The sequence below is a fragment of the Pipistrellus kuhlii genome, unplaced genomic scaffold, assembly GCF_014108245.1.
Source record: "Pipistrellus kuhlii isolate mPipKuh1 unplaced genomic scaffold, mPipKuh1.p scaffold_m20_p_15, whole genome shotgun sequence".
Lineage (NCBI taxonomy): Eukaryota > Metazoa > Chordata > Mammalia > Chiroptera > Vespertilionidae > Pipistrellus > Pipistrellus kuhlii.
The window spans coordinates 11,730,997-11,744,258 of NW_023425460.1; the positions used below are offsets into that span (position 1 = coordinate 11,730,997).

Genomic DNA, 13,262 nt, shown 5'->3' on the forward strand with positions numbered 1-13,262 from the left:
TGGGGAGTGTGCAGGAGGCAGCCGATAGGTGTTTCTATCTCGTTGATGTTTCTAACTCTCTATCCCTCTCCCTTCCTCTCTGCAAAAGATCAATAAAATATATATTTTTTTAAAATTTGTATTTTGTTAATAAGACTTCTATTTTGTTAATAAAATATGCGCAAAAATAATTATAATCCTGAATTTAAGACAAGAGATCCCAGACAGCTTAACCCTTTGATTATACTTATGCTTTAATAGAACATTGGGAAACACACAGGTATCCAGGGGGGAAGATAAAGTAGTATGAGGTATGGAGAGCACAGCTGTGCTTTACTTTGGGTCTTAAGTTTATAACTGAAACAGCAATCATGCTCATAAACAAACCATGTCCAGCAGCTCTGCAAACTCACCCAATGGTAATACTAGGGCTGTACCCTTTACACTGTAAAACATGCCAAAAACCCACTCTTTAAATTCACTATGTTTCATCCGTTTGTTTGTTGGTTTTGTGTGTGTTTTTTTGTGTGTTTTTTTACTTAAAAAGGGGCTTATCTATAATTCACGATCAAAGTCAGGTTTCTGAAGCCTTAGGTATGAAACATTGCCTGTCAATTTGCTTCTCAAACTCATTTTTAAAAAGAAAAACAGTATAATTTATTCTGTAAAGCAATTTTATAAACACAAGGAATCTAATGAATTCATAGCAACATTGAATGAATATAATATAAAGAAAGTGCAAATATTTTCTAAGACAATACAGGTGAAGGAGGCTTTAATGATTCATGAGGGGGGAAAAAGTTGATAAAACTTAAACTTCTTTTTCAGATGTTTTAAAACTTCTATAAAACCTTTTGTGCCAAAATTAATCATTGAACTGTGCTACACAAAATATACTGAATGCATTGGCTGGTATCAAGGTGGGATACCCTCTCTTTTATATGATAAAATTCTGTTCTGGTCCATCTCGCCCCAAGTCCAGGTCATCTGTAGGCATAGGCTGAAAGTTGGAGGAAAAATCAATTGCTGGTTTGTAGTCAGCCTCAATTTCATTTAGGAAGCCATCTTCAGAGCCACCACCAGATCCTGAGCCAGAGTCAGAGCCTGAGCCTGAGCCAGAATACTCCTCAGAAAGAGGGAAGACATCATTCAAGTCCTGGAATCTCGTCGTTCTGAAGTAAGACAGAAAAATGAAAAAACCACAGTAAAGCTAGAGACATAAGAAGGATCATTGTAATACATTTTTAACGTAAGAAAACAAATGCAGCCACCCAGTTAATTAGTTAACCAAATGAAAAGTTAAAATTTCATATATTCAAAGCTTTCAAACAAAAAATAAGTCAGACCCTTTCACATGTTTGCCTACCCTTGTTTTATGTAACTCGTTGCTCTTATCTATTCCACATCTACCCATTGCAAACTCATATAAACAATGCTAGTTTTCTTAGAGCATAAGAATCCTATACCTGGAATACGTTTAAGGAATCCTTTATTAAAAATAAAAAGACCCTTTTATTCATTTCCTTCCACTAAAGAAAGGATAAATAAGACAGCCTAGATAGATGACATTTTTCCCTAATTTAAAATTCCTACAAAACTTCTAATAATTCACAGTGCTTTGATAGAACCCACTTGTAAGAGTGAGAAGGAAAGTTACTGGCTGGGGGGTGGGGATCATAGAGATTTGAGGAGAGAAGAAATGGTGTAAAATAAGTGTTTTTGAAGAATTTGGGTTATTCCTCTAATATTTTAGATTTAAATAAATCGCTATTGAAACCTAAGACCTAACATAACGGAGGATCCTGTAATATCAGTTCAAGGTTAGTGCCAAGGACTTAAAGCAAAAGCATAAGGGCTCCTTCCTCCATCTTCCTGCGATGCCTTACGGGGTGCATGACTGTCGTAGCTTGTGCCCCCAAGAGTATCAGCTATGCCGAAAAGAGAGGCGACAGCCAGGCTCTTGTTAGGCCGTGCTCCAACGTCATCCTCTGGTTTCTAACTGTGATAACGAAGGATGGTTACACTGGGGAATTTGAAGTTAGTGATGACCACAGAGCTGGGAAAACATTTGTGAACCTCACAGGCAGGTTGGACAAGTGTGGAGTAATCAGGCCCTGATTTGATGTGCAATCAAAGGTCTAGCAAACTGGCAGAACCACCTACTTCTGGCCCGTCACTTTGGTTTCATGGTACCGACAGCCTCAGCGGGCATCATTGACCATGAAGGAGCAAGACAAAATCACCCGGGAGGGGAAATCCTGGGATTCTTTTTCTAGGCACGTAATACATCCTCAAGGGACAAAAGGACAAAAGTAAAAGGACAGGACAGGACCGCAGAGTTGCCTTCTGAGATGGCCATGATGTCACCTCCTGCACGGTGAAGGTGGTGATGGAGAGGGTCGCCAGGATCCCCCAGGTCATGATGGGCTGAGCTGGTTTGGGCATGATGATTTAGCTGGCTTACAGGAGAGTGATTTTCTAGGTTTAGCTCTCAGGACTAAAACTTTTATGAAAATCCTCTTAATAATTCATTTTTTGCTGTATGTTAGATAACTTTGATACTCATTGAAATAACCAATTCTAGTGGAATTCAATTTTTTGTTGCTTATGAGTTCCTATTGAATCTTTTTTGCAAGTTTAAAGCAGGTTTTACTTGATCAAGAAGAGGTTTGGTTTCCTTTTTATTATTGAGTTGAGAAAGAGAGAAAGGGGGCATTGATTTGTTGTTCTACTTATCTATGCATTTATTGGTTGCTTCTTATATGTGCCCTGATCAGGGATCAAACCCGCAATCTAGGCATACTGGGATGACACTCTAACCCACTGAGCTAGCCAGACAAGGCCGTGGTTTTCTTTTGTAAGTCATGTCTATTTATTCTTCCTCTTCTTGATTTCTTCTTGCTAAAAATCACCACTATCTAATTCCAGAACATTTTTATGAACCCTTGAGAATCCTATATCTATTAGCCACTCTTTATTCCTCCAGCCCCTGGCAACTACTAATCTACTTTCTCCCTCTATGTATTTATCTATTCGGGACATTTCCTATAAGTAGAATCATATAATATATGGCTTTTTGTGTCTGGTTTCTTACACTGTGTATAATGTTTCAGGATTCATCCATGATGTGGCATGTGTCAGTACTTCATCCCTTCTTATGATTAAATAATATTAGACTTTAGGGATGTAGCATGTTGTTTACCTATGAGGTTGATGGATTTTTATTAGATTTTAGTATCTATTGTGCTCTATTTACATAAATAAAATAATGTTCAATCATTTTCAGTGCTTGTTGGTAAAAAAAATATATATATTCCCACCAATTATTTTCACAAATTTTTTTTACTCAATTTTTGTCTCTGCCAAAATAAAGACTTTGCAAAACAATACCTGAACCACGTATTCTTGCACTTCTTGTCTACTAGTAAATGCATTTTACCATGTACTGTGCAGTGAAAACCAACCCCCCCAAAGCAAAAGCCTGAAGAAAAACACCCTAGACGACCCCCCCACCTCCATGCCAAGATCTCAAGAGAGGTTGGTGAAAGTAAAAGTAGAGAAAATCACTTACAGAAAAGGGTCAGTCCTGGGTGGGAGGATTCTGTTGAATTGGCCTAGAAGTTGGTCGAACAGCGGTCCCTTTTCCTCAATGCAGTTTGCAGAAGTGCTGTCGGGATTACAGCGGACCCTCTGGTAGCTGGCCCTCCACACAGGTAAACCTGCCCAAGCAAGCAACCCACATCGTTAATAAGTATCTCGTACACAGCTTCTAGTCTATCCTCTGTCACTAAGAAATGTTTAATTAGATTCTACATCTGGTAGCAGGTAAGGTGTAGACAGATTTTATGACCATAAAGATGACAGGAGCACACACTGGGTACCAGCCTTTTACATCTAGACCATCTGTCCTTCTCACAACACCCTTACAAAGTCGCCAGAGGGAAAGGTTAAAATAAGCCTTGGAGAAGTCAGAGTGAAGCCGGAGGTCTGCTGCTGCTGGGCCATGAAGCCTTCTCTTCCCTGAGCTCTCACTGCAAAATGAAGACACTAACTGTCTCTTTTCCATAAGCTGGTCACAAAAAGAGAAATGCATGTAAAGACCTTAACGCAGTGCCAGGCACTCAGTAAACACCAGCTAACATTAACTAGCACTATGTTTGCGCTATTATCTTCATTTTACACAGAGGGACACGGAGACCGTCTGGGTGCTGCCGGCCTCTCCTTACAGAGATGAGTCCAATCATGCTCACAAAGGTTAGGATTCTATTGCGTGCACCGGACATAGTATAGAGTCTTATTTCCTGAGGGCCATAGAGAGCTCTTAGGAATGCAAGCAGTTAAAAACGTGGCCTCTTTTTTTTGCCCTTCGATCTAGTCAGAGATTTCAAAACAGCAAGGCTCCTCCTCACAAAGGGACGGGCAGGCTGGACTATCCTAGTCTGTCCTCGCTTCCTGTGAGTTTAATGGCTATGGAAATGCTATGAGATTATACAGGAGATCTCTCATTAATTCCTGAAATAAATCCTTCAGTCCTCCATTTAGCAAGGATGGAGGCCCAATGGTGAGAAATACTTGACCCTTCAAAAGATTTATCTCCTCCCACCCAAGCACGCGCTTTATTCACGTGGGTGCAACTAATGATCACCTAGCAAGACGCAGCATGCCTAAAATCCTTCTTTTTTTTTTTTAATTATAGCTGACATATTCAGTTCTTGAAAAGCAGGAAAGGTGGTTTTAAAGCCCAGCACATTGTTGTCCTGTATAGATCATAACAACTACTTAAGGCGGGGGGAGAGACATAGTGCTGTGGACAATCGCTGCAGCGTTTTTTGCAATAGCAAAAGATGGGATGCCCTGGGCGGTGTAGCTCAGTTGCTTGGGTATCATCCTGAGCACTGAAAGGTTGCTGGTTCAATTTTCAGTCAGGGCATATGCCCAGGTTGTGGGCTCGATCCCCAGGGTGGGCCATGCAGGAGGCAGCCAATCAATGATTCTCTCTCCTTATTGATGTTTCTATCTCTCTCCCTCCCTCTCCCTTCCTCTCTGAAATCAATTATAAAAAAAAGAAAGGGAAATTACTGCTAATCTCTTTACCCAATGCCCCAGAGAGTGTGGATTTTGGAGTTCTGCTTTTTTTCCTCCTGGGTATCTGTGTTTCCAGGAGCATATGCACAAGCAGTGTCCCATTCTCTCCTGACAGCACCATCAGAGTCAAGTTCCCCTTACATCTCAATGGGATGGCCAAGAACCTGGTTCTCAAAAGACTGCAGAACCACTGAATGCTTTCAAAACATCATCTTCATCATTATTTCCCTTTTTCTCATGACTATTATCTCTATCCTCAACTTTTTTTCTAGCTAGTATTTCTGATTCATTTTATAAATACAACTGCCAAATTATCATATCATTAAGATATACATGATACATATTTACATGTATCAATAGGGAGATGGAAGAATAGGTAAAATACAAAAGATACATGCAATTGTCCACCTTAGTATTATTCAAAATAGGAAAATATAATCAAAATAATAGAAAATACTCAAATAAGTTCTTTGGCATTCATATGAAAGAATGTTAACCAAATGGTAAAAAAAAAAAAAGTAGTTAGGGAAAAGACTATGTAACATCATAAGAAAACCTCTATTTTAAAATGAATGAAAAAAGCAGAATGTCACTGTGATGCATAATAGTTGTTTACATACATAAAGGTTAAAGAAACCATAGAAACAGATATGGGGGGAGATGGGAGAAAATATACAAAAACAACTAGTGGTAGACTCCGGTGATTTTTCCCCCCTCACTTAATTTTCTAAATTGCTGTAATAAACAATATTTCTTTAAAATTATAACAAAAGACTATAATGTAGAAAAAATCTAAATATTCTCTTTTCTTCTTTTCTTTCTTTCCCTTCCTCCCTCCCTTCCTTCCGAACTGCTAGTCTATCACAACCTTTCCCATGGTTCCTAAATATAATGTCTGGTCTGGGACAGCTCATCATTTAAAATGTGTTGGAGGGAAGAAGGGGACATATATAACACTTTCAACAATAAAGATTTTTAAGTAAGTAAGTAAATAAATAAATAAATAAATAAAGTTAGCTCTGTCACTGCCTGGAGGCTGGGGGTCAGGTAGCAAGATCTCATCACAATGTCTGCCCTTTACCAGCTGTGTGACCTTGACTTACTTAACCTCCCCATGCCTCAATTGCCTCATTCATAAAATGAGGGAAAGAAGTAGATCTAATAACGAGATGTCAATATTAATTGTTTAGAATAGCACATGGTCAGAGCTTTGTGAGTGCTAGTTTCTCTGCTTAGGAGAACAACAAGGACCGTGCTCTGATAGAGAATAGCTTGCAGAGAGGGCAGAATTTAAATTACTGTTCTACCATTAAATGCCTTTCTGATTCTCAATTTCTCCTCTTTCAAGTGTGAATAGTGTCCCAAAGAGTTCCTATGTAAGACAAATGTATGTGAAAATATCTATCACAGCCTTTGCATATGGTAGGTAGTTAATGCATTTTCACCCTTTCTTTCTCCTCTGGTTCTTTCCTGAAGCAGCCTACGTTTGGAATCTAATTATGTACTACTTAGAAGCCTAGACTTGTAGGTGGGATTAAAAAATAAATAAATAAATAAAAATCCAACATCTTTTCCAGCAGAGGGTGCTGTCTTCACACCCTATGTTGTCAGACCAGTGATTTTCAACCAATGTAGCAGCAGGCACACTGGTGTGCAACAATATATATCTTAACTTTTTTTAAAAAATTGATTTGAGAGAGAAAGGGAGAGAGAGAGAGAGAGAGAGAGAGAGAGAGAGAGAGAGAGAGAGAGAGAGAAACATCAATCTGTTCTGTCACTCACTCATGCATTCACTGGCTGTCTCCTGCATGTGCCCCTACTTGGGGATCAAACCCGAACCCTTGGTGCTTCTGGTCAATGCTTCAACCAATGGAGCTACCCCGCCAGGGCCAAGAATTTTTTAAACATGCAATACCTGACTATTTAGTCAGGGACACTGACCTCTTTTCCCTTAGATTGTCATATTTTAAAATGACAGCCGCCAACACAGCAATAGCTGACCAGTGTGAATGAATCAAAATGACACCCATTTTTGGTCAGATTAGCAAAAACTAGAATATACGTTTTTTTTGTGTGGCACAGAATTTCAGTGATTAGTTTTGTATGCCCGGAAATGAGAAAGGTTGAAATCACTGGCCTAGACAAATGCTGTCCAATAGTTACAGAAGATGAAACCACATGAGAGAAAGACACCTTGATTGGTTGCCTCCTGAACACGCCCCAATCTGAGGCAGGGATGAACCTCCAACCAAGGTGAGCAGCCATATTTTAAAGAGTAAAAAGATATAAGTGAAACTCACTTACATACAGTTTATTTAAGCCAACATATTCAAATATTATTACTTAACGGAATACAAAAGCTACTGATTTATTTTAATACTAAGACTTCAAATCTGCTGTGTATTTGCATGGAAAGCAGGTCTCAGTGTGGACTCGCCACGTGACACTCATTTCAGGAAGGCCCACGTGGCTGGTGGTCCCCTTTTGGACAGAGCAGGCCTGGGCAGGATCCTCTCCATGTGGCTGGTGCATTGACTATCAAGCCACAGAAATATTTGCATAGATAGGAAGTTAAACAGAGAAGTAAAAACTGACACTTTATGAGGAAGAATCCAGTTGATTAATGACAGCTTTTTACTGGTAAAAACAAATACGTACAACTTTGGTAAACTAGTAAAAAAATATATATATATAAAAAATACAAAACTTTCCCCGAAGTTCAGAATCTCAGCTTTTAAATTTTATCAAGGGGGTTTCTTTTTGGGGGGATGACAAAATGTTCTAAAACTGACTATGGTGATTATTGCCTGTATCTGTGAATACATTAAAAACCATGAGACTATACACTTTAAACAGGTGAATTATATGTCCATGAACTTTATCTCAATAAAGATGTTTTAAAAACTTATAAAGAAATGAAAGGTAGCAATCATTCTCCCCCCCCCCCCCCCCCCCCCCCCCCCCCGCAACATACACACACATACACACACACTCCAAAGCTGATCTGGTTTGGGACTGATGTCTTTAAAATAAGGAACGTGGTTACAGACCATAGTTCCTGACATGTCTATTCAAAGGAGTTGGCAGGATGTGAAAATTGGACAGATCCAGCTCCTAATGTTGTAGGAGTATCTTGACTCTCTTTTACTTGAGAGAAATATTTTATGATTACCATATTTTAAAAAATAAAAGGAAGTATGCTCTTGTACTGAAAGATTATCTTCCTAAAAGGCCCCACTTATTGAATCTGCTAATTGATTTTGTCATGGATTCCAGGGAGAAAAATGATTTTTATTTAGAATCCCTTTCTCTCTCTCTTTCTCTCTCTCTTTCTCTCTCTCTCTCTCTCTCTCTCTTTCTGCTTTACCAAAAATATTTTCTATAAATAGCTGAAACCGGTTTGGCTCAGCGGTAGAGTGTCGGTCTTCGGACTGAGGGGTCCCGGGTTCAATTCCGGTCAAGGGCATGTACATTGGTTGTGGGCATATCCCCAGTAGGGGATTTGCAATAGGCAGCCGGTCGATGTTTCTCTCTCATCGACGTTTCTAGCTCTCTATCTGTTTCCCCTCCTCACTGTAAAAAATCAATAAAATATATTAAAAAAATATTTTCTATAAATAAACATTACTGTAGTACTTTTTATACTGTAGTACCAATTTCCCCCAACATCATCACAATTTACTAATTTCCTCTTCTTTTTTTTAAAAAAAAATATTTTTTATTGATTTTTTTTACAGAGAGGAAGGGGAAGGGATAGTCAGAAACTGCAACCAAGGTACATGCCCTTACCAGAATCGAATCTGGGACTTTTCGGTCCACAGGCCAACGCTCTTTCCACTGAGCTAAACCAGTCAGGGCACTAATTTCCTCTACTTAATGGGGACTTGCTGCAGCAGGTGTGTTAGAGAAACTTAAGCAGAAGCTGCCATGGGAGGAAGGAGAAAAGACCGTTTTGATTCACTGTCTGGCAGCACTCAAACAGACCTCACTCTCTAAGTTGAAGTTGCTTCCTACTGACCAGTCAACTCTACACTACGGAGAGGAGACTCCACCCTTGAATGGTTTGACAAGCTATTAAAAGTATCATATTTACTTTCAATTTCTCCCTCTCTGTCCCTCAACTCAGGGGTGAACTTTAAAAGCATGGGCTATAGTCAAAGCAAGGTTTTTTATTTTACATAAAGAAAGTCTCTCAACACACCAAGAAATAGGCATGTTGCAGTAGAAAGTTAGCTGGTCTTAAAATCAGATGAGCAGTGCTGTTATTAATTAGTTGTAAGGGGCCTTGAGCAAGTCTCATAAATCACTTGCAAAAGGTTGATGTAAAGAGCAAATGGGATGATGAGTGTAAGATCCAGTTTTCTCCTCTTTAAATTGGTGTTAGTTCCTCCTCACAGGGACTGTGATGATCATTTACCAGAGACGGGTGGGAAAACCCATTACAGTCCCACAGCAGCACACATGAATGGAATAAGTGTCTTTACTGTGATCTAGGAGATAGTGTGGACACATGGTCTGGCCCTGACCCCCTGGGCCATACCTGCTCATGGATTTTCCAGTTTTTCTATTTATGGGCTTCTTTGAGGAAGAGAGGCAATAAGAGGGCTTCGGATTCACAGGCCTCATCAATAACCCCCAGGAGCTCGACATGAAAATGTGTGGGAGACCCTGGAGAGCCATCTATGGTCTCCCACACATTGCCAAACTTCCATTGCTTTGACTCTGTAGACAGTGGTATATCATGTCTTTACTTGGGTTTGACTTATAGTAACTGATGGGCTGAATTGTGTCTCTTCCAAACTCCTCTCCCCAGCCCCCAGCCCAATTCATCTGTTGGTCCTAACTCCCAGGACCTCAGAATGGGGCTGTCTTTGGAGACAGGGCCTTAAAAGGGGGTAATTAAAGAAAAATGAGGTCATCTTGATGATCCCTAATCCAATATGGCTTGTGTCCTTGAAAGATGAGGAGATTGGAACACAGACATAGACGAAAGGCCATATAAAGGTACAGAGAGAAGACAGCCAGCCAGAAGCCAAGGAGAGAGGCTGCAGAATGAAGTCAACCCTGCCAGCACCTTGATCTTGGACTTCCGGCCCCCAGGTCTGTGGGGAAATAAATTTCTGTTGTTTAAACCACCAGTCTGTGGTACGTTGTTATGGCAGGCCTAGCACACTGATACAGTAACCCAAGATGTTTTGAATATGTTCAGTAAGAGCAGGCCAAAAGGCTAGTTAATTTGATAGGTTCAGTCAAGCCAATGGGTTAAGAGGGGGAGGGATGCTATCGAATCATATCTGGCATCACGTGGCTCACTCACCATGTCGCCCTGGGTGGGCGTCAATTTATCTTCCTGTTCAGAAGTGAGCACAAACCCTCCATTCCACTTCTCCTTTGGAAACACCCTGGTTTTTCAATTCATTCATTTTCTCTCTTTTGGTTTCTTTTCCAACAAAGAGCTAAACCTACCAGATGATGACATAAATGCTACTATTTTATGCAATCCCATAATGGTTTCTTTCTTTCTTCCTTCACTTCTTTTTGATGAACACCTACTCCATGGAACATTTTTTTTAAAATATATTTTTTATTGATTTTTTAGAGAGAGGGATAGAGTTAGAAACATCGATGAGAGAGAATGATTGACCAGCTGCCTCTTGCACACCTCCTACTGGAGATGTGCCCGAAACCAATGTACATGCCCTTGACCGGAATCGAACCCGGGACCCTTCAGTCCACAGGCCGATGCTCTATCCACTGAGCCAAACTGGTTTCTGCTCCATGGAACATTTTTGTTGTAATTCTGTTTTACCTGGTGAAGCTTGGTGGGGAACATGCCATGTCTGGGAAATGTTGAAGATGTAAAGACATCTATCGCTCTGGCCAGGGAAGACCCAGCACCACTGATCGTTGTAGTCGGTGCAACAAACATGGACCTTTCTGCTCTGGATCTTGCGAGAACACATGGACTTGTTCATCGAGCTAAAGATATTTCCTAAAAGGCCCACGTTAAAGCCTGTTCCCTACAACTAACAATGTTTAACACTTTTTTAAAAAAATCAATAGATCGGTGGGAAAGCTTCAGCAACATTGCTTGCTTGTTTGTTCTCAATCATTGCATACCAAGAAAAAAATGATTTTATAAGTTTCCAATACATAATTAATGTATCTGAGATCAGCTATACGACTTCCTTCCCATCAGAAGTAAAAACAAGATGCAAAGAAACAAATCCGGGACATGTGTGTCACCATGACTCAATATTTCCCTTACAGTTTAGGGGAACTTAATGTTTTTCTACTATGAATTCTACCGTGACCTCCTGCCTGATGTAGGCAGGATCCCTTATTTGCCAAAGGAGCAGCTATTGTATAGTTCTTACAAACATTTTTGTTTTCTCAGTGGTTCAAGGTTTTACCTTATTTCAGTCTTACTAAACAACCATAAATGACAGAGAAACCTAACAAGAAATTTTCAGTTGTGACGTTTCTCTGGCCAACAGCACAAATACTAAAATTCTGGGGTCCCTCTTTAAAATGTAAGAGGGTTTTCAGGAACCATGCCTACCCACTAAGAACCAAGTTTAAAAAGATGAAAAACACACGCAGTCAAATTTACTCTGATTCAAAACTGGCTCTTCCCAGCGTTCCAATAATTATGACGCCACTTGGGATCCACTAAGACGTGGGCTAGATGTGGACAGGCGGGGGTGGGCAGACTCCAAAATACCCAACCGTGCCACCTCCCCCACACAACAGGTTGTCATTCCTTTCTGAGCTTTAAAAATTTACAATATAAACTATCCATTTTCACCCAAAAATAAAATAGCGAATTTCAGTCATTGTAAAGAGTTTACAAGTCTGAGGGTTTACTTTTTCTTGGTATCACACTTAACCAAACGCACACTAAGAAGTTCAGTCACCAAAAGTCCTCTTCCTTTGCCTCCTTTCCCACAATATAACGCATCCTGTACTTTAAAGGGAACATAATGACTTGTGCAGACCCCGGGGCTTACACAGGAGGCTGCAGGAGAATGAGCGAGAGTCCTGGGGCTTACCTTGAACTGAAGAGTCCACAATGAAGATGAGGGCGAGAGCCAGGCCCAGCCGACTGCACCGGAGAAGCACCTGCATCGTGACCAGCCTTCCAAAGATCTGCCGCTTGCACGTCAGCCCCACAGTGAGGAAATGCAGAAGGTGCTCTCTGTCCCTTTTAGACAGGGCTCTACGACCGCAGACCCTGCCCAGAGCTCACGTCATAACTTCCTGAGCGAATAGAAGGAGATCCACATCAAAAAACCAGAAAGATTAAAAAAAAAAAAAAAAGACAGCCAAATAGCTATTCATACCCATTATGAAACAGCATTTCTCTCCCAGGTCTGGGTTTTCAAAAGCTTTGTTGTTTGGCACTTGCCTGTTAGAAAATTTTTTCCACTAAACCAGTAGAATCAGCATTAAGTAGAGTTTGTTTTTCTCTTTCTTTAAGTAACAATTTAACACAAAATTGGTAGCATGGAGTCCAGGGCGCTGTTGATGAGATAAGGAAGCTAGGTACTGCGTGTTTTTGGGGGTTTTTTTGTGTGTGTTTTAAATCCCTGAGCACCTTCCACCTAAAATATTCTTAATTTTCTTTTCTTTTTTTTTTCAGGAGTAGCATAACTCACTGAGCCCAGCTCAAGAACTGAAACTTCAAAGCTGAGTTCTCAACTACAAGAAAATGTCAGATTTCAGATAACCGGTTCCTCCTTCTTGGACTCAGTTTCCCCCTTTGGATCACAGGCTCTCCCTCAACCTCAAGAATAGAGTATTTTCTGTTATAAAGAACTGGGGGCAATAGAATGCTTTTGCCTTCCTCTGCTCCTTCACCCTGAGTATTCCTTACAATTGGATGGCATTTTCACCCGGTAATATTTTTCAACTTGAGTTTTGGGTCGCCTGGCCTTGAGAAGGCTGAAGATCTGAAACAAGGGGAGTTGTCCCCTTCATGGGCTACTTACTGGACCCGGGAAACACACACCCCGCCGCCCCCCCCCCCCCACTGGCCCTGTAGATGAGGCAACAGCGTTTTTCCGGGTCCCAGACCGAGGAACGCCAGGCACAGGCTCCACGTGGAAGCCACACAATAAACAAGAGCCACATGCCTTTTCCTGACTCCCATCCGAGGTCCAGCCACGCTCCTTTCCCCGCGTCTGTCCCTGCAGCTC

General features: G+C 40.7%; 1 protein-coding gene and 1 pseudogene across 1 annotated transcript; one reads left to right on the plus strand and one right to left on the minus strand.

The window, feature by feature from the left end:
• Positions 1–215: 215 nt before the first annotated feature.
• On the minus strand, positions 216–12,272 carry SRGN (serglycin). The gene is made up of 3 exons (XM_036438284.2): positions 12,117–12,272; positions 3,551–3,698; positions 216–1,151 (listed from the first exon to the last, which is right to left on the minus strand). Exons 1-3 carry the CDS (start codon positions 12,190–12,192, stop codon positions 917–919), a joined length of 459 nt encoding a protein of 152 aa, XP_036294177.1. The 5' UTR covers positions 12,193–12,272; the 3' UTR covers positions 216–916.
• Positions 1,820–2,255, plus strand: LOC118719166 (annotated as a pseudogene).
• Positions 12,273–13,262: the final 990 nt, after the last annotated feature.

What these genes read in the sequence shown, in the direction of transcription:
- SRGN (XM_036438284.2), bottom strand. Translation starts at nt 12,192, where the DNA reads ATGCAGGTGCTTCTCCGGTGCAGTCGGCTGGGCCTGGCTCTCGCCCTC. An exon ending in TGTGGACTCTTCAGTTCAAG is followed by an intron (nt 3,699 to 12,116) that starts GTAAGCCCCAGG and finishes TTGCTTGGGCAG; the next exon opens with GTTTACCTGTGTGGAGGGCC. An exon ending in CCCAGGACTGACCCTTTTCT is followed by an intron (nt 1,152 to 3,550) that starts GTAAGTGATTTT and finishes GTCTTACTTCAG; the next exon opens with AACGACGAGATTCCAGGACT.